At 33.5% G+C, this 20,039-nt stretch overlaps 3 protein-coding genes across 5 annotated transcripts; 2 read left to right on the top strand and 1 right to left on the bottom strand.

The window, feature by feature from the left end:
• Positions 1 to 6,477: 6,477 nt before the first annotated feature.
• On the top strand, positions 6,478 to 11,854 carry LOC134229766 (divergent protein kinase domain 2A-like). 2 transcript variants are annotated; one of them, XM_062711559.1, is made up of 5 exons: positions 6,478 to 6,537; positions 8,713 to 9,456; positions 9,824 to 9,946; positions 10,435 to 10,612; positions 10,936 to 11,854. In XM_062711559.1, the coding sequence occupies exons 2-5, from the start codon at positions 8,758 to 8,760 to the stop codon at positions 11,301 to 11,303; spliced, it is 1,368 nt and encodes a 455-aa protein (XP_062567543.1). In that variant the 5' UTR covers positions 6,478 to 6,537; positions 8,713 to 8,757; the 3' UTR covers positions 11,304 to 11,854. The 2 variants fall into 2 exon arrangements, with proteins under 2 accessions (XP_062567543.1, XP_062567542.1); XM_062711558.1 differs by having other exon boundaries at positions 6,488 to 6,626.
• A 3,114-nt stretch (positions 11,855 to 14,968) lies between these two features.
• Positions 14,969 to 17,837, bottom strand: LOC134229765 (4-hydroxyphenylpyruvate dioxygenase-like protein). Of its 2 annotated transcripts, XM_062711557.1 has the most exons (6): positions 17,806 to 17,837; positions 16,959 to 17,671; positions 16,632 to 16,789; positions 16,093 to 16,244; positions 15,628 to 15,752; positions 14,969 to 15,211 (listed from the first exon to the last, which is right to left on the bottom strand). In XM_062711557.1, the coding sequence occupies exons 2-6, from the start codon at positions 17,612 to 17,614 to the stop codon at positions 15,055 to 15,057; spliced, it is 1,248 nt and encodes a 415-aa protein (XP_062567541.1). In that variant the 5' UTR covers positions 17,615 to 17,671; positions 17,806 to 17,837; the 3' UTR covers positions 14,969 to 15,054. The 2 variants fall into 2 exon arrangements, with proteins under 2 accessions (XP_062567541.1, XP_062567540.1); XM_062711556.1 differs by lacking the exon at positions 17,806 to 17,837 and having other exon boundaries at positions 16,959 to 17,782.
• A 1,147-nt stretch (positions 17,838 to 18,984) lies between these two features.
• Positions 18,985 to 19,815, top strand: LOC134229773 (melatonin receptor type 1B-B-like). Its single transcript, XM_062711568.1, has one exon. The coding sequence runs from the start codon at positions 18,985 to 18,987 to the stop codon at positions 19,813 to 19,815; it is 831 nt and encodes a 276-aa protein (XP_062567552.1).
• Positions 19,816 to 20,039: the final 224 nt, after the last annotated feature.

Genomic DNA, 20,039 nt, shown 5'->3' with positions numbered 1-20,039 from the left:
TATATTGTAATTCTTCGTGCGCTTCAGCTATATAAATATTGCATGTGCATGAAGTTGAGGCTGTCAACTGATAATGTGCATATAACATACTCTTTTTATACATTTATCTAGAATGTTTCTTGAAAATCAATTGAATTTCAAGTCAACTAGGGATGTCAAAATTGTCAATAATTGATATTCGAATATTCGATAGGGGTATTCGAATATATTCGAATATTCGATAAAATAAATACATCTTGCATTAAAAAAATACATGTCTTCACTCTTCTGCCAAAAAGGATAAGTTTTATGCCATTATTTGGGATTAAAAAACTCATGTGAAGTTCTTTAAATGCACTGCAATTATATTTTTAAAAAATTATTGAATGGTATACATCAAATTTGTAATGATTGTTTATAGAAAATTCAGAAGATTCTTTAGTATGTTCCAGATTAATTGATCGTCTTACTAAACTCTACACTGATAACTCCTACAAATTTATACCAAACAGAACAATTATCTAACGGTGAAATATTGAAAGCAATTACTTTTTGCTAATTAATTTCCTGATAATGATTTTTAATGATATTTACATAAACAAGGGGTCCGTGTGTTTACTTTACTATGTCCGAAAAGTCTTTGTGTGAAATTTTCAAAACTTTGACATTTCTTTCCTGACCACTTGATCTTAATTTTTAGCTATTAAAAACAATACCTTTATATGCTTATTTTTACACAGAAGCACGTGCAAAAACAGTGTGAAATGCTAAAAATAGATTATTTTCAGACATTATTGTTCTACTCCAAAAATGCGCTAAAAAGAACCAAAAATGTCAAATCACATTCGAAATCAACATGTATTTAATTTAAATGACTTGTATCTTTAAAATGAAGGCAAATTCATTGTAATTTATCTCGCATGAAAAATTATACAGGAGCACAATGTAAGTATCACCCCGTTTTTCTTGTCGTATTTTTTACAATTCCGACATGCATAACAGGTAATATCTTAAAAAGTCTTTGTGTGAAAATGTGGTAATTCATATTTTTTGAAAGAAATGACCCCTCTCTTTATTTTAACAAGGAAAAAAGTATACCTTTATGATAAAATAAACGAGAAATATAACGATTTCTTTTATTTTCGTACTCTTTTGTCATAAATAGTGACCTTTCTGCACTAAAAAAAAGGTAAGTTAGCACTGACAAACATCTGAATATAAAACTATTTTGCAAAAAACGAGTATTTTGTTTTGATAAGAAATAATTTAAACAGATGTACTCTTTTTTCTTCATTCTAATCAGTCTGCCCCCCCCCCTCCCCGTCAACAACCAACAACTTATAGGAATGACTTTATACAATAAAGTCTACATGTATACACTATAAATCAATAAGTAAATAAAGGACAGGTACAAGTACATTTCTTTATTTTTTTTTTTTTAGTTTTATCCAGAAAATACAATTAATGGTAATCATAAAATTAAACATATTTCCCTAATTTAAGCCGCTGTCTTTGCTGAATTTTATCTTATATTTTTTGCATTTTTATATCAGCATATCATAGAGGTATTTCTTCACAACTAAAATTGCTATGAATTATCAACCAAAGGAAGAGAATTCTGATATTAACAAACCCCATAAATCAAATAAAACTGTTTTAAATGATGAAAACAATTTCTTTTTGTAAAATGTGTACGTTTTTGATTAATAACAATGTTATGCCTATAATCACAGTTGCAAAAGTCAGCGGGAAAAAAAACAAACATCCCTATTGTGACGTCATATAACGCTGCTTTGACGTCGAACGACATAGGTCCCCCCTTAAATAAATTACTCAGATAGATACACTCTTCAAAACTTTAAGATAATCCAAGAGGAATGTTTTTTTTTTTCAATTTTGTACAAACTTTATTCAATTTCTAATAAAAATTGCCAGGTTTTTCTCTCATTTTAAAGCTTGTATACTTAAAAACGAATATTCGAATCATAAATTCATATTCGAATATCAACTCATCGAATGAGTATTCGAATATTCGACTATTCGTTGACATCCCTAATTTCAACCAATCCACACGGAAGTAGAATGTTATTTAAGAAAATTTTACAGGTCCTGGATATCGAATATCTGACAAATAATCCTCCATCGTATTCTTGTACTTCTTCACCCTATAACTATAGTCCTGCTGGACAAGTTATTACAGGTGACGTTAATATAGTTTATAATGAGGACCTTAGATCACTTTTTTTAAAAGGTCCTTATTATAGGGAACCATGATCCTTCAACTGACGTCGGAATTTCATAAATATGTATTCTGTAGAATATTACGCCAGGCGATGGGCCAGATATGAAAAAGCAGACGTTGACACTTTGTCAGAATGGATTTAATGAATCAGATCTATGACATCGCGAATTAAAAGATTCAGGAGCAATATGAAAGCCATCTATTCTTCTGTATTCAATAATCCAGAAGTAAAAAAAAATTATAGATTACATGATCAGTACGTATATTATAATGAATATAGCGGATAAGCTTTAATTGGTAACTTGATTTAAGGAATAACTCTTTGTATTTTAGAAGACCGTGAATTCAATTCTACAAGTGGTAATCCAATTTATACTCATAGTTCCCTTTCTAAGGAAGAAATACTTCAAAATCGTATGTCAGTTTTGAATATTTTTAATATCCCAAAGAACCAAATGGATTTGCACTACCATATCGATATTGGGTTCCGAAACTTCATAAAAATCCTTACAAACAAAGATACATAGCGGGTTCCAGTAAATGTTCAAACAAGCCTCTTTCTTTACTCTTCACTGAGATATTAACAGTAGTGGAAGGAGAACCTTCAAGAGTACTGTGAAACAATATATCAAAGAAGTGGTGTAAATCAGATGTGGATACATGTACTTAAAAATTCCAAGGAACTTTTTGAATAATTTGAAATCACACGATTTTACCAAAATGAACAGCTTTAAAAACTTACGACTTTTCAACTTTATACAAAATCCATTCCCCACGTTAATTTTAAGTCCAGACTTTTTGATATCTTTGAAAGCTGCATCTTTTCAATAAAAATGGAACTCGTAAATTTACTTACCTTGTCATTGGTAATTTGCAAAATTGTTTTGTTCAAAAACATTCTGATTGTACGTACAAGTACTCTAAAGTTGAAATCAAAAAGATGCTTGAGTTTCTGATTGACAATATCTATGTGGTTTTGGAGACAAGGTATTCCAACAATCTATTGGAATTCCCATGGGTACCAATTATGCCCCGTTATTAGCAGACATATTTTTGTATTCATATGAAGCAGAATTTGTCCAAAATATTATATGTGAAAAGAAGAAAATACTTACTGTGGCTTTCAGCTCGACATTTGATATATTGACGACGTATTGTTAATTAGCACTGGTAATTTCCATTTTTTTTTGTCGATACGATATATCCTTTGAACTTGAGATAAAACATATACCACAGAGTCTGACACATATGTTTCATATTTGGATTTTTTACTTGAAGAAGACGTTAATGGTGATTTATTAACAACCAAACTTTTCAATCGTGAACATCCCTTACTTACTGTTAACCAACTTTTATTCGCGTGCGAGAAATATTTGCGAGTTTCGCGACCTACTTAAACTCGAGAATATTAATTACCGCGAACCATTCATTTTGCTTCGTATTTATTGAGAATTTTGGATTGCTTTCAAAGTGAGGAATCGCGAATAAAAGATGACGCGAATAATATTTAGTTTACAGTATGCATGCAGCAATATACCTTCGTCACCTGCATACGGAGTTTATATATTTATCTCAGTTGATTCGATACGCAAGAGCATGCTAAAACGAGGTATATTATTTACAAACAATTTGATGAAACAAGAATGTTAGTCTCGTTTAAATTCATTATTTCGTAAGTTCTATGGTCGATAGAATGACCTTGTCAGCAAATACAATTTATCATTGAGTCAAATGCTGACTGACGATTTTCATACTTATTGTTAGTCCTTTATTTATACACTAAATTGATGACGGATTTAATTTTTCGTTACCGGTATTTCCCGATCATGACAAGAAGCACACGGCGTGTGAGACCGGTTTGCAGGGGATGCTCACTCATCCATGGCACCTGATCCCACCTCTGATGTCTTGGAGACCCGTGTTTGCTCCGCTTTTATTGTGTATATTGTTTTATAAACTTTTGATCTTGAATACTGATCGAATAAAAAAGCATTTTTATGGACGTCGTGCGGCGTTTAAAAAGCATTTTTATGGACGTCGTGCGATCGCCGTGAGGACTCAGACCCGGTGTGACAGGGGTTTTACCATGTATATAGAATTCAACTCCTAATTATAAGGATAAATTACAACTGTTATCAACAGTCTTGCGGTAACGTCTGTCTGTTACAAAGGGTCTTCATCAAGCGATTAAAGATATATTACTCTTTGCAAACGTTAGTAAAATTCGCGCCTGCCATGCGCAATGACTGAAGAAACCAGTCAAACATATCATTCTATACTCCACCGTAATCTATGACATTAGAGGCCATGAACTCACAAACCATGAATGAATGAGATGAGAGGGCGTGCAAAGGTTTTGGTTGCTTCCAATCCTAATACTGAATTATTCAATAAATATGTTGATAGTAATGAGATGACGCACTGCAAATTGTCATAAATGTTAACATAGTTAATAATGATCCTGTGACACATATTATATGTTTTAGCATACTTTTTTTCTACAGAACTTTTGTCAATAGTTTGACTTTATTTCATTTTGAAAATAAGAAGTTTGCCATCAATATCAAATCTTATTGAGTATAAGATTTTTTTGTAAATTTGCTGTAAACAAAATTGCAGAAACGGGACTTCGTTTTCATAATTTTATTGGCTTACCAAATAGACGAAGAAAAGGGGGTAAAATATATACTATCAGAAAAAAAATCACTCACAAAAACTGTGGGTGACAAGGATTTCAAACATTATTCAATCTGTTTCATGAATATGAAAATATGAATGTACACCAAATTGCATTTTCTTTCTTCAAAGAGAGGTAACTCAACTGTGCAAATTGAATTTACTACAAAAATCAGACTAGATTTCAACATTAATATCTATTTCCGTAGAACTCTTCTAAAAAAAAAAAGTTGATCTGTATATTTTGCATTGGAAAACATCAAATTTCTTTTCAAATCCGTACTCTTATTTTTGTCTAAGAATATCTGGGAGTACTTTCACTATAGGCAAACTACATCTTATTAGGATGTTACATCAGCGTAACTTCATTTGATCTGTAATTATCTATTGAACAATTGAAAGTCTGTATTATAGTGGACTGCTAAAGGGGGCCATGTACTAATATTGTTGCGAATCTGTAGCGGTATGGTTTTATATATTAGTCTTTGGCCATAACGCTATACAGACCCCGTAAGGCAAAAAAAGTGCAATTTACGGTGCAAGATTTTTTTTTCGCTTTGGGGGAGAATTTCTTCACTTTCCAGCATCGGTCCATCAACTACCTTTCACTCCCTAATTCTAGACACATTTTGTAGTCAATATTTTATATTGTATATTTTATCCACCCAACCCTTTATAGTTGTCTCTACAGGCAATAAACTCGCTTGAAGTCAGTTTTCAACAATCTAACAAATAATATTAATCAAGCGAGTTTATCACTTGTAGAGACAACTACATGTATAAAGGGTTGGGAGGTGGATAAAATATACATATTAATTAACTACAGAATGTGTCTAGAATTAGGGAATGAGAGGTAGTTGAAGGACCGATGCTGGAAAGTGGAGAAATTCTCCCCAAAAGCGAGCAAAAAATCTTGCGCCGTAAATTGAACCTTTTTTGGATTACGGGATCTGTACATAGCGTTATGGTCAAACACTAATATATAAAACCGCAACACTACAGATCTGCAGCTAGTACTAGAACAGATATGTATATAGCTCGATGGTCTGGGAGAAATGGGATCTTTTTTTCAGACTGTGCAAAAGGGTCAGTTAGGAAGGGGTCTCTAATCGTAAATTAATGTGTACTATACATAGTCACTTTATAAACCAGGAAGGGAGGGGTACCCTGTCTGACAAAAGAGTGATAGAAGTGTCTGAATTTGCAGTCATTTGCGCTCGGTTTCAGTATGGAGTATTTTGTATATTGTTTTTTTTTTTTAGATATGTCTGAATACAGTCATCGAAATGATAAAAGGCATTAGAATATTTGCATTTTCATTAATTACTCAGTGAAAAAAGTTTTGCGAAATTTTATTTTCTCGCTTATTCGTTAAATGTTCCATGATATTGAAAACAAAATAAAAATACCTTCTTGCTTTTATTTTGTTATTTAACTTACCCATTAATAGTCTAAAAGGGAGGAAAGGTGAATTTATTGATTTTATAAGCAGTCAACAAAATTTAATCGGATCGGAATACCAACTCCGGTTTAACTGCTATATAAAGCTGATGTGGTTCTTTTGTGCGCTTGATATATTGTAATTTTCTTGTAGCTAAAGAAAGAGATTGAGTGACACGGAAGCTCCCAATCTTTTCCTGGTAAAAAAAAATAAAATAGTCCAAAATTTAAAAGCTATTGAATTGCATATGATAATTTTGATACGATATATCTACTAGTAGAAATCAAAGTGAGTTTTTTCAATGATTGTACTCATTTATTTTTTGCTATTGTTTCAGAAAAAGCTATATTCCATATTGATCAGTTGATATTTTATCTTTCCTTAGCAGGTCCAGTACAATCACTAGATTTAGCTACGTAGCTTGATTTACCTACTAAGCTACTTAGCTTTATTTACCTACCTGAGGTAGCTTAATTTACTACCAAATCAATTTATTTCTATAAAAATGCATTTTTCTCAGAATGTGCAGAAAATCTCACTTTGAAGTTTGATGCAGTGATCATTTTCAACTTTGAACTTATCTGAAAGCAATTCATGAAAAAATCACTCCTGAAGAGATGTTTTTTTCTGTGCAATTGAAATCAAGGTTCTGAAAGTTTTGGGGCTATGTATGACAGTTAAAACAGTTACTCCTCGAATGAAATGACAAAGAAGTCAAGTTCCGGTTAACATGATAATAGCGAGTGCAGTGAGCGTCGCTTCACTGCGAGCTCTAACGACAATGCTTTGGCGAAGAGAAAACTTGGACTACTGCACATTCATTTGATAGAATTTTTTTCAGCAGTAATTTGGACCCACAATGCATAGCTTCGTACACAGAAGCTAAAGCAATGTTCTCGCGAGAATAATAATAAAATGAATAATAAACTTGCATTGATTTGATGAATTTATTGCAGGAAAATATAGTCAATAAAACAGTTCTTCATTAAAATCAGCTCTGTTCAGGCTTCGATTTGGTAAAGCAAAATGCATACGACGTCATGTGATGTCAGAGTCTTAGACGCACCGAAAGTCACTTGCGGTTTGACGAGCCCAATCTAAATGAAGACTGAATAACTATCTGCGCTCGCCCGAACGGTTGCACCTTCAATATATTAGGTTGGTAATCATCCAGCACAATGTGAAGCTATCATACTCAGCCATGCCTCATCACACGCAAGACGGGGGACAGTTACCCAAAAAATGTTGAAAAGTTGCATTGAAATAATAAAGCTACCTGAGTTAGGTAAATAAGTCTATATAGGTAATTTTACCTACGTAGCTAAATCTAGTGATTGTACTGGACCTGCTTAGAATAGGGCAAAATGATTGACAGCAAGCATAAATATTAATAACATGCATTGATTCAACCTTTACAACAAACACTAATTTAAGGTTTACTGTGAATGATGCGTTGAAAAATCTTTTCTTTCTAAGTAGGCCTATAAGTTTCAAAAAACTCCAGAAATGATGAATTGGTAAATTGGTTCACTTTTTATACCCCCCACAAACAAAGTTTGTGGGGGTATATAGGAATCACCTTGTCCGTCTGTCTGTGCAAACATGTCCGGGTCCGTACATGTATCTTTCTTACGGAGGGACATTAGAATCTACTACTCCACACAAAGATTGCCCATGACCTAAGGGTGTGTCTTGACCTTGACCCAAGGTCATTTGTGGAACTTCAAGGTCACTGGAAGAAAAATTTCATAATTCGTGTCCAATCCATATCTTTCTTATGGATAAACTTGGTAGGTTCTCATTTCACACAAAGATTGCCCATGACCTTGACCCAAGGTCATTTGGGGAAGTTCAAGGTCACTGGAAGTAAAATTTCATAATTTGTGTCCGGTCCACATCTTTTTTATGGATAAACTTGGTAGGTTCTCATTTCACACAAAGATTGCCCATGACCCAAGGGTGTGTCATGACCTTGACCGAAGGTCATTTGGGGAAGTTCAAGGTCACTGGAAGTAAAATTACGTGTCTGGTCCATATCTTTCTTATGAATAAACTTGGTAGGTTCTCATTTGACACAAAGATTGCCCATGACCTAAGGGTGTGTCTTGACTTTGACCCAAGGTCATTTGGGGAACTTCAAGGTCACTGGAAGGAAAATTTCATAATTCATGTGTGATATATAATATATCTTTATTATGGAAAAACTTACTTCTGAAAAACCCAGCGGGGGGTATTTTGTACCGTTTGGACAGTTCTAGTTTTGAAAGGAATGCAATACATGTATCTTCAAGTTGTTTATGTCAATCATAACATGCATATGTGAAGCTCTAACATAATACATGTTAATGTTTATATATGTTTTATTTCTCTACAGAAAATAACAGTACAAACATATGCCATGTAGAGGCATTTTCCAACCATGCTTTCGGCAGAAATTAGAAATAGAAGATCAGGACCATCAAAGGCTTCTATGACTCGTGTTCACTCTATTGTATCTGACGCTACTTTCAGACTAAGGAGGCTACCAGCGAGGGCCAAGTGCTTTCTTATATTTGCCGCCGTCCTTTCATTCTACCTCTATGGAAGCCTATTTTTATCTCTATCTAAGAATCACTTGACCGAGGAGTCATATTTACAGACTGATAAATGTCCAGCATGTTTTGGACACAGTATATGCATGGATTTAAAGGATGGTTTGGTAAGAATGAAAGGATGGTCCAGAATTAAATTTTTAGATTTTGTGAATTTAAAGAATGTCCATCTAGGACATCATGAGGGATTAGACAAACCAGTTATTTTAAAGAAGTTAGCTCATAACAGGGAATGGGAAAATATTGACAACAAAATTTGCACAGAGGCAAACAGACCTATTGGATGTGATGTTGCAAGAGTGCTTGACAAAATGAAAGTGACAAATTCAATTCAGAGGGAGGGATTACAACCAAAACACCTAAAAGGTCTAAACTACATGTTTGCCTGTCCGACATATAATTTGATAGACAGAATGTATAGATATTATAAAGAAAAGGTCTACCCTGAGCGACGTGAAATGATGTTTAGGGATAAACTACAGATATATGCAACTGCTATGGTAAATCCGGAGCCTCTTATACTACAGGTATATTTATATGTTTCTTTTCTTCATGTGTGAAGTAAATAGCATAGCAAATATGGAAATATATATTAAAAGTCATTATTAAATATTAAGTATTATGACCATTTTCCAAGGTCAATTTTCTTTTAATTTTATCAGTATAACAATGTAGCAGACATGAACATGAATACCAGTGTATTCATTTAGTGTAAATAACACAATTTCAAGTTCAATAATTTTATGTTTCAATCTAATTAAAATTAGATCTTTGATCTGCTCCAGTTACATCGCTACACAAAGATCAAACTGGAGCGGATCAAAGATCTAATTTTAATTAGATTGTTAATGTTTATACCTATCATCATCATCATCACGGCTATTATGATTGCAGACATTCTCAAAGAGTGAAGGTTGGCCATTTCCTGAGTACTACGGAGCTTGTGGAAGGTTTATTGTTGTCAGCAATGAAGGAGAGCCTCTAAATAATTACTACAATGCACCATGGCATAAAAGGGTACAGATCTTTTCTATATTAAGTAACATATATGTCCATATAATGACATTGAGATGTACTTTTCAAGCTCTTTAAAAATGATATTAACATGCAAATTCAAGATTCAATGTGTTTCTAATCAGATCATATTGAATGGGGATGAAGTAAAGGTACAAATATGCTTACTAAATCTCAAAATTCTTGAAATGCTAGTACATGTATTTGCAAATCCTATATTTTGACATTATATATGATCTATAGGCGATGATAAAATATAATAGATGTAGATTTAACAGTAGAGGTGAAAGGAAACACACAGCAGCACAATACTTAAAAACAATGTTTGTTTACATGATAATTTGTTTGTGAAAACTGTGATATTTTAAGTTTAACATGTGAAGCCAATAAACATGGACTGCAATGCTATGCATTGCAATACATATACATGTATCAAGCAACTGTGAGATAAACCTCATATAACACTCGTTTGTTTTTATTTCTACTGAAAGGCTGATTTGGCATACCAAATAATGAAGATTGCAGAAAGACTGACAAATCATGGCAATCCTTATGGCTTATACTGGACAGATTTAAGTTACGAAAACCTAGTGGTGGACGACACAGGAAGAGTTACGGTTATTGACGTAGAGAATGTGGTAGTGGTGGATAGACTGGCCATCCAAAAAGGTAGTTTACACACAAAATAATACATTGGTTTTAAAATACAAATCACATTTTAAGTCAAGATGAGAGTTAAAAAATGTAAATAAAAGCAATGAATCATATTTTGAAAGATATAAATTGTAATTTCATAAATGCAACAGTGTATGCAAACAAATTTTCATACTGCGACTAACGTGCATCACTCAATTTGTTTGCACACACCGTTGCAGTTATGAGACTATATCTTTCAAAAAAAAATGATACATTGCTAATACATTGCTGAAGTATAAAATTCTAATAAGGCTTGATTTGAACATTTTTAATATAATATGATGCAAATCTTTCAGTTAAACCCAAAGGATACGACGATTTACTGGAATCAAAATTTGACGACTGCGGAGGTAAGAACTGCTTGGTTTTCTCAACAGAAGATCTCTGTGCTCATAAAGAGTCAGACCACAACTACTTCGCAGCCTGTCGCAATCTCCTCTCTAAATACGCTAACGAGGGTGATCTAGGCATGCCCGATGGACTTCTCCACGATATGCCAAACTACGCTCGAGATGACTTTGATTTAGAACATCTACTGAATGAATGTGTTCATCCAACCATGGGAGAGGGGAGAATGAAGGCAAAGCAGAAAATCATAGATGCATTGGACCAATTACGCAATGTTGTTGATAGGAAAGATATTGCTGAAGGAGATAGGATTTGAAAATTCCGTTCATTTTATTTATAATTGACTTTGAAAAGTAATTATTTTGATTTCTTTTTTTAATATTTCATTTGTGATGAAAATCTGTACATGTATTAAAGGATATATACCTCAGATGGTGCCTTAAGCATGTTATACAAATGTAAAACTAAAAGAATGATTGTTGAATTAAAGTAATTTTAATGCATCAGGTATTTTGCAAACTTTTATGGACACATTAATCTTTAAATTTTTTGTTTTCTTTGATAATTTTTAGCTCTACTGGTCAGAGACCAGAAGAGCTTATGCGATAGTAATGCGTCCGTCGTCCGTCCGTCTGTCTAGCTGTCTGTCCGTCTGTCTGTCTGTAAACAATTTTTCAAAATGCTACTCCTCCTACAGTTTTGGTCTGATTTCAATATAACTTGGCACACAAGTAGACTACACTAAGATACATAATTCTGTGTATCGGTTTTTGATTTCGATGAACGGTGTTGCCGTGGTTACTAAAAATAGAAATTTCTGTGAAATTCTTTCGAAATGCTACTCCTCCTACAGTTTTAGTCTGATTTCAATATAACTTGGCACAAAAGCAGACTACACTAAGCTACATAATTCTGTGTATCGGTTTTTGATTTCGATGAACGGTGTTGCCGTGGTTACTAAAAATAGAAATTTCTGTGAAATTCTTTCAAAATGCTACTCCTCCTACAGTTTTAGTCTGATTTCAATATAACTTGGCACACAAGTAGACTACACTAAGATACACAATTCTATATATCGGTTTTTGATTTCGTTGAACGGTGTTGCCGTGGTTACCAAAAATAGAAATTTCTGTGAAATTCTTTCTAAATGCTACTCCTCCTACAGTTTTAGTCTGATTTCAATATAACTTGGCTCAAAAGTAAACTACACTAAGATATATAATTCTGTATATTGGTTTTTGATTTCGATGAACGGTGTTGCCGTGGTTACTAAAAATAGAAATTTCTGTGAAATTCTTTCAAAATGCTACTCCTCCTACAGTTTTAGTCTGATTTCAATATAACTTGGCACACAAGTAGACTACACTAAGATACACAATTCTGTATATCGGTTTTTGATTTCGATGAACGGTGTTGCCGCAGTTACTAAAAATAGAAATTTCTGTGAAATTCTTTCAAAATGCTACTCCTCCTACAGTTTTAGTCTGATTTCAATATAACTTGGCACACAAGTAGACTACACTAAGATACACAATTCTGTATATCGGTTTTTGATTTCGTTGAACAGTGTTGCCGTGGTTACTAAAAATAGAAATTTCTGTGAAATTCTTTCAAAATGCTACTCCTCCTACAGTTTTAGTCTGATTTCAATATAACTTGGCACAAAAGCAGACTACACTAAGATATATAATTCTGTGTATCGGTTTTTGATTTCGATGAACGGTGTTGCCGTGGTTACTAAAAATAGAAATTTCTGTGAAATTCTTTCAAAATGCTACTCCAAATACAATTTTAGTTTGATTATGATATAAATGTGGCATGTAAGTAGACTGCACTAAGAACATAAAGAGACTTAATCAAGGATCATTATTCTATTTATTGCTGTTGAAAAGTTTCAATTTCCAACTGCTTAAGTACTTTTCTCTTCCTTTGCTATAAGTACAAACCAGTAGAGCTTCAGTCTCGACAGAGACTTCTGGGTTTTTTTATATTAACCTTGCTGGCTTGTGCAATGCTAACTGCAGTCTGTCCATGTATTGGATTTTCATTAGCTTTACTGGTACGAATATGTGTATGGCTACAACATTTTTGACTCATTTTACTCTCATATGATACATGTACATGTATGTACTCATGTAACTGTACACAGTTAATACATTGAAGGTCATTTACTCTTTTTGCATTATCAGCAACAGATTGTAAATGCACAATGTGTTCATTTAGTATCAAATGATTATTTATTAATTATTACCAAATATTTTTATATAGGTCAAGTGTTTTGCATACATTATATAGTTAATGTACATTATCATTATACCAGGAATAATGTTGTACCATGATTTTTTTCTGCAAGACTCCAGTTTCTGAATCCAAATTGCTGAATATCATACACACCTTTATCCTAGAATATTTTTTGTGAGAAAGGGGTGAAGCTTTAACAACACAATGTGATTTTGGCATGTTTTTCTTCCAGGTGAAACATGACTTTCATATGGACATACATGTACCGTAGTATTACTTAGAGACATACATTTATCCAATTTCTTCTTCTTTACTGCTGTTTTAGAATTCAAATAATATTGTTGGAATGTATACTTGTTGAAAATGTTATATATCTGTTGATATTCAAACAGGTATCTATAAACACTCTATATTCAATGATGTTTGTACATTGTGTGTGTGTTTATACCATGTATGTGAAGGGCTGTCTTCTTTTATGTGTCCAGAAGTTTGTCAAAAGCTTATTATTATCTAAATATCTTTTAAAAATCTTGTATGTGATTTTAGGAAAATATATTTGTACATATATCCTAGCAGAGTTAAATAAGTTGTACATCAGATTACAATTTCTTTGTCCAGAAAATCCCTCAAGGTAGAATTCTAGAAAACATTGTCTTCGGTTTTAGTTTTATATAGCAAATTGTTTAACTTTTGTGAAAAATAAATAAATTCAAAATGACAATAAAATAATCTTTTTCACAGACTAGCTCAGTAGGGATCTGATATATTTAACTATTATGGTATGAATAATAATTACTCTAAAATTCAATGCATTGTAAGAGAATTATAGCTTTCTTTGATAATGTACATGTATATATATTTTTCGTTTTAAACATTCCATATTCCAGCAGTTTGCTTATAAAATTCTTTCTTCCTGCTTTGGTATGCAGAATACAATTGCCATATGAGTTATCTACCATGATTATAAATACCATTTATTGATTTGAAAATTTATGTATCTGCTTCAAATGTTGGGTAAGGTACACTGATTTATAAGGAATATTAATTTTTTTAATTAATTGAGATATGTGCATAATCTAATGTATGAACAATCTATGATCGAGTTTTAATTATACGTATAATATATTTTAGTATATGAGCCATCTTGAATTGGAAAAGGTTATTGTTAAAATGTTTTAAAATAAAAATCAACAAAAATTCTTTTTATTATGTTGAAGTATTTTGAGTTATGAATTCCTAATACTTCTGTGATGCACCAATAATCACCAGGAATTAAAATAAAACGTACCTTCCAAATTTTCACATCTTGCACACTTCAAGTGAAATATGGTGAATATATTTATTTTAAAATGTAATATTTTACTAGTTACAAGATTTAAGCTTTTTGTTTAAATTTGTATGTAACGGTGCATTTGAATACAAAATACTGAAGATGTCAACTACACTATGGAATTTTTGCTATTCCTTATACTAGATCTATGTCTTATTCCTATTACATATATGCATTTCGTCAGGCTGCAAAATTAAGACAAGAGCCACAACTCCAACATCAATGATCCTTCAACTAAGGCTGTATTAGGCTTTTATGAAACAGTTTTCATATGATCAGTTTGTGGCTCTTTGGATTATATACGGCATATTTTGAACATTTTGATTTATATAAATGTCAGTAAGGCATAAAGCATTGCTCTGTACTTCCAAGGTATCAACCCTTTACACACATATAAGACAAATGCAAAATAACTGAGACAGGATTTATTGGCACTCTGAGGTAAATACTTTGTATTAAAGGTTTTAAACTTCATTTTCTTATGCTTTAATTGATGTCAAGAACTGCCATTTTCAGTCATGTAAGCCTGGACTGCCCTCCACAAGGCTGTGATGTTGCCTGCACCAAATCCCTGGGCTCCTACTCTTTGAATAAGTTCCAGGAAAAATGTCCTTTTGCTGAAAATTGGTTTTGTAAATTTCTGTAACAGGTATCTGAAAAAAATATTCACAATATATATATAAATACTTTATGCTCACCCTCAAACAAAATAACCAACAAATTGAGGGGAAATTTTCCAATATTTTTTCAAGGATTATAGCAATTTTTGACATAAATATGGAAACATTTGATAATGAGCAGAAGGAACAGGAAACAGTATACACATGGAAAAGAAAAGCACAATCAAACTTGCTCCTTTTAAACAATTACAGTGTACATACCATTATGTAAACACAACTTCATAAGTCATTTTGATGTGTTTCATACATACAACAATTTTCACTAAAGGTCTAAAGGATTTGTTTGCAGTCATCAATACAGCTAGAAGTAATTTGCTTCTAAAAAATGTTTGGTGGTATATATGGTACATGTGGTGCTTGCAATCTTTCATACAGAAACTTTTGTTTACCTATCAGTTTGGCAGGGGTTTTCAAGCTCTTGATCAGCATCAGCCTCAGTATCTAGTAACACCCCATTAGTTCTGAGATCCTCCACATGGAATCCCACTTTCTGTATCTCTGACAGCTTTACATCCTACATGTATATAAAGTACATAAAGCTAAATAGTAATATAAATTTATATGTCAATCCGGCATGTTCTCTGTTATGGCTAATTTGCAAACTGCAGCTGAAAAGAGCAATGTTAAAACTTTCCAATGCACATCAATATAAAATTATTTGGATTATTATTTCAGACAAAATGTATAATAAATACACATTGTTTTGTAGCTTTTCAAAAAGGCTTTAACAAGTCCAAGAGTGTAATTCAAAAAATGCAGGATAAAACCGGGAAAAATTACTGGAAGGGATTCCAATAAATACTACAAAAAGAAAAATTTTCTCCAATACAAAAAAGAGAATATTTTTTACTCACATCTGTGTAGTATGCTGGGGGTGGTTCCACAAACTGGACACCACTCTCTTTGAAGGTGGAGACGGCTGTCATGATATCAGGGGTATACAGCCCCACATGCTGGACCCCAGGGCCACTGTGGTCCTCCAGAAAAATGTCCACCTGATTTGCTCCTTAGAAAGAAAATAAAATGAAAGCAAATGAAATGAACTAAATGTAGTAGAATTTCACTGTTATGTGTGGCAACAGAGATACCTTCTTGAATTTGATGGGACAGAGAAAATAATTCAAGATATCAGAGGATTCAAGATGTTTGGGGTAAAATACTTAAGAATTTTGTGTTGGGGCTTCTGAATCATTTCAACAATTACTTATCCGTGGTATTTGAGATATAAATGTTTGAGATATTAAAGTTCAACTGTACATGCAATATCTTTTAGACAAATGGGTGAACATGGTGAATTAGAATTGAAGTAAGGTGAAAATCTCTACTCTAGATTTTCAGATTAAATAAGAACATTAAATCAATTCATTCACTAGTTTGGCTCTAGCTTCTGTACCTTGGCCCTTTAGGGACTCTACAAGGACAAATCTGATGGAGTCTTGACTTTTCCCTGAGGTAAGGCCGGTCTCTGAACATCTCCAGTATTCCATCGCCTTCATCCTCATCCCTATTCCTGTGTCACTGATCAGAAATCCCTCCTCTTCATCTTCATTGCTGTATAAAAATGTCAAAAATACACATTATAAGGTTTATTTTCTACGCTATTCGGATTCCATTTATTGAGATCACAAAATTTAAAAAGTCGCTTAACTGGTGTACTGAAATGAGCATGATGTAAACATGTGAATGATTGGGGGTTTTATGGAAAATACAAATTTCTTACTTGTTGATGAAAAACCTCTTCATGCTAAAGCATTTCTCGTACCACTGAAGTATTTGGGGTGTTGTGCCTTGTTCGCATACGAAAGCTATATGATCTATGTGTGTCACAAGGCCATTGCAATTCACATTCTCTTCAATCAGATTGCTTCTAGGTGAGCTAAACCCTGGTAGAAAATCACCAGAATAGTCATTATAACTTAATAATGTATGATACACATTACCAACACAAGATTTCACAACAGCAATGTCTACTGTTCCATGTTCATCTTTCAGAATCTGAGGTGATGCAATTACCTCCCCACCACCTTTCACTACATTTTTGATAACCTGCTTTAAATCTGTCACTTTAAGAGCAATATTAAACACTGAATCCTTGTAATGATCTTTATTACTTTCCAAAGTCCACCAACAGTTAAATAATGGGTCGTTGGCCGTTATTTTTGTCACGTTTTCTGTTAAAGTGTTTTCAAGGTGACATCTCGAATCTGGTTCAGTCACCAGTAATGTTGCTTTTCCTGCTTTAAGCACCCACTGTTTACAGTATTGGCGAGATCTATATGCCACACACACAAAACCGAATTTCTGTTTAAAGGAATTTATGAAGGATTCTCCATTTGAGACTCCGAATTCGATGTGATGAAGAGATCCCGTCTCCATTTGTAAACACCAACAGCTGACCGAGTTTGCTCAAGCCGATTTCCTGTGTTTTCAATCCTACGGTTCAAATAAAATTGAGAACATTTTACAATTTACCTTACTAAATAAAATTAATCAGTCTCGATTCAAGGCGTTTTTAATGCCGATTACGGTAACGATTTAGTGTTGATTTGACTGACAACACCGGCAACCTTTCGTAATCAATGTGCAGATTCAATATTGGAATGCCGAACCCGAGAATTATCTTCATCTTCCCATAGGCGCCGGAACGGGGGGGGGGGGGGGGGGGTTAGTGAATTTGAAATTCACTCTTTTCCAAACACGACATTTTACTATTTTTAAATATATATAAGCATGTTCAGTGGAAGACCGAGTCTTGGTTATAAATAAGGCTAATTTAATGTAGCACGCGTACTGTATAATAATAAATAAAATTTGGAACTGGAAGAAGTTTGAACCTTAACCCCCGGGGGGGGGGGGGGGGGGGGGGGGGGGGGGGCTCCCCCCCCCCCCCCCCCGGGGGGGTAGGGTACTGTATAATAATAAATAAAATTTGGAACTGGAAGAAGTTTGAACCTTTATCCCCCCTGGGATCTCTTATCCTCTCGAGAAATAGGATACATGCAGGGATACATTATATTAGGATTTTCGGTTTTGTGATTTTTTTTTCTTTTAATGTTCATCAATTAAGGGGTTTTTTTGGGGTAAGCTCCCCTCCCAACTCTCTAAATAGGGTGTACAATGAGCGCTATGGTATAAACCAAAGTATTCAGACACACCTAGAAAAACAAATAATACACAAAATACACCATCCCGAAACAAGCGCCTATGGTATAAACAAGATGGACGATAAATGAAATGGTCTTAAACCTTATTATATATAGATCACAGGCGCTTGACGTTTTTAACCTTTCTTTTCATAAATAAAAATATCCCCTATGCTATATTTATATTTATGAAAAGAGAGGTTAAAAACGCCAAGCGCCTGTGTTATAGATTAACACAATTTGAATGAAATTTATAAATATTGTTCAGAATTAAATCCAGTTTCTTCGAACTACCCGTTGTACGCGCTTTTTATCATGGAAACATGCTCTTACAACTAATATGTATGCAAGTTTTGTACATCTTATCAATACTTATTTTTAATTTTCCCGGATGCTACAATTCAGTACAGTATAATCTATGCGAAAGACAACTTAAAAGATTGGAGCAGTCAAATCTTAATTCCAAATCAATATTTTCGCCTACTTAAAAATTTGAACCTGTTAGCTTAATGCTATTATAAAGTCAAGATAAACTCAGCCGACACTCATCAATTTATAAACGGGAACTCGTTATATAATAACCAGGATTTTCCTACAGGTGGAATGGAAGTCAACTTTGAAGGGGAAATATCAGACACAGCTGTGATTGTTTTTACCATAGTTGTCATAATATTATTAATTTTTGGAATCCCTTCGAATACCTTGTTCCTTTGGACATTACTGAAAATTAGACGTCTCCGAATAATCCATAATACCTTTGTAGGAAATTTGGCTGTAGCTGATTTTCTCATCACAAGTTATCTCTTGCCCTTCAATCTCGTTTTTCTCCTCAATAAAGGTGCCCGACTCCCCGACTCATTATGTAGATTCAATGGAATGATTGCCAATATCGTCTTTTGTTCATCGGTTTTATCGGTGTCAACGATAGCGGTTCATCGATATGTCAAAATCTGCCATTATTCGTTATGTTCGAGAATTTACACAAAGACCTCTGTTTCGTTAATTATTGCTGGTGTTTGGATCGTAGGATTTTTATTTTCAATCCCTCTCCTATGTATGGAAGATTCCTTAATCTTTGATCCAACCATGCAAATGTGCGTCTTTAACCGTTATGTCAGCCAGTCGTACTCCGTAGCCTACCTGTTTGTCTGTCTGTTTCTCCCCAGCAGTGTTACGATGGTTTGTTATTACAAGATTTTTGTCTTCATACAACGGCACAAAGAGAAACTAAAATTCTCCTGGAATAACGGAATTGGACAGCTACGATTCAGAAAAGATGTACGATCGACCAAATCGACATTTGTGGTTTTTGTTCTATACCTTCTGATGTACAGTCTCTTCGGGGTGTTGGCTACTTTTTATGATGAACATTCACAAATCCCTCCCGAAGTTCATGCAACTTCTGTTTATCTTGCTTACGCAGGGTACCTGTAAAGTGCGAAACGAAATCGAAACGAAACGAAACGAAACGAACTGAAACGAAACGAAATCTGCCAACGAAATCTACCGAAACGAAACAAAACCTACCAAAACGAAACGAAATCAAGACGAAACGAAACCAAATCAAAACGTAACCTGCCGAAACGAAACGAAACAAAACTTTCAGAATGATTATATTGTCTATTTTTACTTCATATGAAATGTATATAGTTCAAGCA

The sequence above is a fragment of the Saccostrea cucullata genome, unplaced genomic scaffold (assembly GCF_032062105.1).
Source record: "Saccostrea cucullata isolate Sc308-1 unplaced genomic scaffold, CSIRO_AGI_Scuc_v1 ctg287, whole genome shotgun sequence".
Lineage (NCBI taxonomy): Eukaryota > Metazoa > Mollusca > Bivalvia > Ostreida > Ostreidae > Saccostrea > Saccostrea cuccullata.
This window is presented reverse-complemented; position numbering and strand designations above follow the sequence as displayed.

Bases quoted from the DNA above. Each gene is read 5' to 3' on its own strand.
- LOC134229765 (XM_062711557.1), bottom strand. From the start codon at position 17,614: ATGGAGACGGGATCTCTTCATCACATCGAATTCGGAGTCTCAAATGGA. The intron at 16,790-16,958 runs GTAAGAAATTTG...ATTTTTATACAG, and splicing joins AAGAGGTTTTTCATCAACAA to CAATGAAGATGAAGAGGAGG. The intron at 15,753-16,092 runs GTGAGTAAAAAA...ATATACATGTAG, and splicing joins CCCCAGCATACTACACAGAT to GATGTAAAGCTGTCAGAGAT.
- LOC134229773 (XM_062711568.1), top strand. From the start codon at position 18,985: ATGGAAGTCAACTTTGAAGGGGAAATATCAGACACAGCTGTGATTGTT.
- LOC134229766 (XM_062711559.1), top strand. From the start codon at position 8,758: ATGCTTTCGGCAGAAATTAGAAATAGAAGATCAGGACCATCAAAGGCT. The intron at 9,457-9,823 runs GTATATTTATAT...TTATGATTGCAG, and splicing joins CGGAGCCTCTTATACTACAG to ACATTCTCAAAGAGTGAAGG. The intron at 10,613-10,935 runs GTAGTTTACACA...CAAATCTTTCAG, and splicing joins TAGACTGGCCATCCAAAAAG to TTAAACCCAAAGGATACGAC.